The sequence below is a fragment of the Centruroides sculpturatus genome, unplaced genomic scaffold, assembly GCF_000671375.1.
Source record: "Centruroides sculpturatus isolate CEXI.00-Female unplaced genomic scaffold, Cexi_2.0 scaffold648, whole genome shotgun sequence".
In the NCBI taxonomy this organism is placed as follows: Eukaryota; Metazoa; Arthropoda; class Arachnida; order Scorpiones; family Buthidae; genus Centruroides; species Centruroides sculpturatus.
The window spans coordinates 406,232-409,658 of NW_019392627.1; the positions used below are offsets into that span (position 1 = coordinate 406,232).

General features: G+C 38.1%; 1 protein-coding gene across 1 annotated transcript in view; it reads right to left on the minus strand.

The window, feature by feature from the left end:
• The window catches only part of LOC111617789 (enkurin-like), a 4,116-nt gene extending 2,514 nt beyond the window's left edge, over positions 1-1,602 (minus strand). The window contains exons 1-3 of the mRNA XM_023359087.1: positions 1,367-1,602; positions 1,128-1,273; positions 837-1,057 (exon numbers count right to left, since the gene is read on the minus strand). Of these exons, the coding sequence (XP_023214855.1) occupies positions 837-1,057; positions 1,128-1,273; positions 1,367-1,485 (486 nt within the window). The 5' untranslated portion in view covers positions 1,486-1,602. The remainder of the gene's footprint in view (positions 1-836; positions 1,058-1,127; positions 1,274-1,366) is intronic.
• Between the last annotated feature and the right edge of the window lie 1,825 nt (positions 1,603-3,427).

A 3,427-nucleotide genomic window follows, 5' to 3' on the forward strand; every position in this document is an offset into this window, starting at 1 on the left:
TTGTTTATAGCATAGTTTATACGGATTATTCCCAAAAAATTATACGTGTTTTGGAAATGTTGAGTGGAATTAGTCTAGAATCGGTTAATTTTATAGAAGAAAACCTTTCAAACAGCCTTAGTCCGTAAACTTCACACGTGTTGGGCTGCGATTGGCTCATGTATTTAATGATTCCTACAACGTAAAATTCGAATAACGTGGAACGTATCTAAGCGTTATAGGGGGGGTCTACTGTAATTCGTTGCTGGATTTTTTTTCCTTTATCGAATGATATACACTTTATTAATTAAAATATAAGACTAACATGAGAAAACTTTCCTTTGTCAGTGGACAGTAAGGAGGCCTTTTTCCTATTGTAGGTTTGGCCAGGCCAACAATAGAAGTAGTGTGGTGGTGAAGGAAAAGCTCGATATATTCGGGACAGACCGCTCATAAAAACGCCTGGAACTGCTCGCATGGAATCGATTCCGGGTCCCCAGAACAGTAAAACGGCGACTTAACCTCACCACACTATCCTGCTATTTAGACGTTCAGATGAGCGAGGAGTTAAGGTGCAGCCGTATCACTCTTGGAATCCAGGATCGAATCTGGACAGATCGAAAAACCCCAGAAATTTTCGATGAGTGGTTTGTCCGGATATGTCGGGCCACATCCTCCACCACCTGACCGCCCCATTGTGAACCTGGCCGGATCCATAAAATGGGTTCGGTCAGGTTTGGGCTTACTAAACAAAAGCCCTTTTAGTGCCAATAGGGCAAAAAGAATTTAAAAAAAAAAACCTCTTATAAAATCAAATAAAGGTATTTATTAATGGTTTATAGTCTTTTTACACTTACTTTTTTTCTAAAATATTTAGGTAACAATCCAGATGATTCCAATTCCATGCAATCTCCGAATCTATTATCTACTTGTCTAGGAATTAATTTTGGTGGTGTCATTTGAATAGCGTTTCGTACATTTTCTACTAAAAAATTTTTAACTGGTAAATCTGATGTGGGTGAAATGCCAATTGATATCATAGGTTTTCTACGACTTTCTGGATACTTGAATAGTTTTCCTGCAACGATTCAGATTTAATTATTACAATAGGCAGTCTTAATAATAAAACAAATTCTATGTTTTCATACTTGGAGGTAACACCGGTTCTTTACTATGCTTTTTTAAAAAATTCTGTGGTGACGGCAAAGGTACTTTCTCGTATCCCATGGTATGATTTAAACCGATCTTATTGAAATACTCTCTTTTCACTATATCTTTGTATTTTGAAACATATCTATAGTGTATAAATTTAAGTTATTTCTAAAGAATATTATGTGTACAGATGCACATAAATGAGAAATTTCTATGTTGCTACAGTATTATTTACCTTTTTTCTTTCTTTTCAATAGGAGGCGCCGATTTTATAATTCGATAAATACTTTCCTTGTTTGGAGAATCTTTAATAATCTCATCTGGTTTGACGTAGATAACGGGTATGTGATGCATTTTACGAATATATAAACAAACAACTGACGGATATTGTCAATGTCGCCTTAGCAACAATAGTAGAGTAAAACAATAGTTATTATTTATGAAAATCTGCCATAGATCAATAATATAGTATCGTAAATTCCAGACGTATGCATTAACCTTTTTATACTCGCAGCCCACCAAATATTTCATAATTTTTTTGTGACTCCCATTTTTTAATAAGAATTTATATTTGTTAAATTACATTATCTATAATAAATTGATTTTTTTAATTATTGCTTAATTTTTTTTATATAATAAATGTAAAACATAACTTTATTATTTCATTATCTATTTAAATAACATTCAGACTTCACAATTAAACATAAAAACTCATTGATTTTTAACAGAAAATAAAATAAGAAACATTTAAAAATTTATAGAAAAAACAAAAAATATTCGAAAATAATTTAATGAGATTTTTGCTGCTGAATATCCTCAACTAATTTGCTAATTCTTGGTTCGATTGTTTGTAATGCTATCCGTATGCAGGCATCTAATCGCAATCGATTGCGTTTTTTTGTTTTTGTATCCACCAAATATGCATAAATTTAGCATAATTTGGCGACCCCCGGCAAACTTCTTATGAACCCCCAGGGGCTGCGGCCCTCCTGTTAAAAAACACTGATTTAGAAAGCGAGAACGAGGAAAAGCCACCGATTAGAATGAACAATCGAGGACGGAAATTAATAAACCCCGGGAATTCAAGGACGCGACGGATTCTAGTGGCGTACCGTAGTGGGGGCGGCAGGGGCGGCCCGCCCCGGGCAGCACTTTTTAGGGCGCGGCAAAATTTCACAATAAATAATAATAATATCTTGTAAAAATTTGAAACATCCTAATCTATACTTGCATTGCGCCTACGATAGTGCTATCGTCCGGACAGTCCGGCAATCGGCTCGCCGGGTGAACTTTTTTTTTTTAACTCTTTCCACCCTGTGGGCACTAAGAGGGCCTTTTATTGCAAGCCCATTATGGGTTCGGCCAGGCCCACAATGGGGCTGCCGGGTGGTGAGGGACGGGGCCGCCGGGTGAACTAGTAACTTTTTCATCCGAGGAGTTCCTGCGAAACCTGTTGACCTTTTTTTTTCTTCTTGCTTGTACGATTCATTCGCGTTCATATATACCACTAATATCCAATAGAACTATTTTAAACAGGTCGCTGCACTACCACCGAATTTTTCATTGCTTGTTCTGTGACAAAACTGAATTTTGGTCTTTTAAATTGAAATACCTAAATAAGGGAGGGGCGAAATTTCCCTCCGCCCCGGGCGGCTGACACCCACGGTACGCCACTGGATTCTTCCCCCGAAATTTCCCAGTGTCGGACCAATTGCTGTGTGTGTGTCTTGTGCCCATCTTCGTCTCCGTCTCCCGACATCTTCCCAACACCGGAAGTCGACCGCATCGTCCCGGAATCATCGAGACTCATTCACGAACCAAGGACACTCCTTCATTTGCGACTATCTTGAAAAGGAGAGGAAGACCCCGAGGTCGCCGCCGACTTAGAACTGATGTGGGTGAAATGTCAATTGATATCATAGGATCCGAACTCCAAGATCGCGAAAATCTTGTAAGCATCTTTTGTGTTGAAGGGTTTCTTGTAACCGTAGAGTCTGTCTCAGTGACGATCGCCCACATACGACTCCTCGCGACCCCTCGACATCTTGACATATTTCTACCCCTATCGGCAATCTTACACTGTCAACTTTGTTGAAATAGTTATACAGTACGTTAAATAAAATGAAATGAAGTGAGTGTGATTTAAAATATAATGATAGACAAAGTTTAAACAGTACAATACTTGTGTTTTCTGTTAATAATTACAAATTATAAATGCTTCTCCAGCACGGGCTGGCCCCGTGGAGTTTCTGGGTTTTCTCCACGTCTGTAACGCCTGAATAGAGGCCAGTTACCC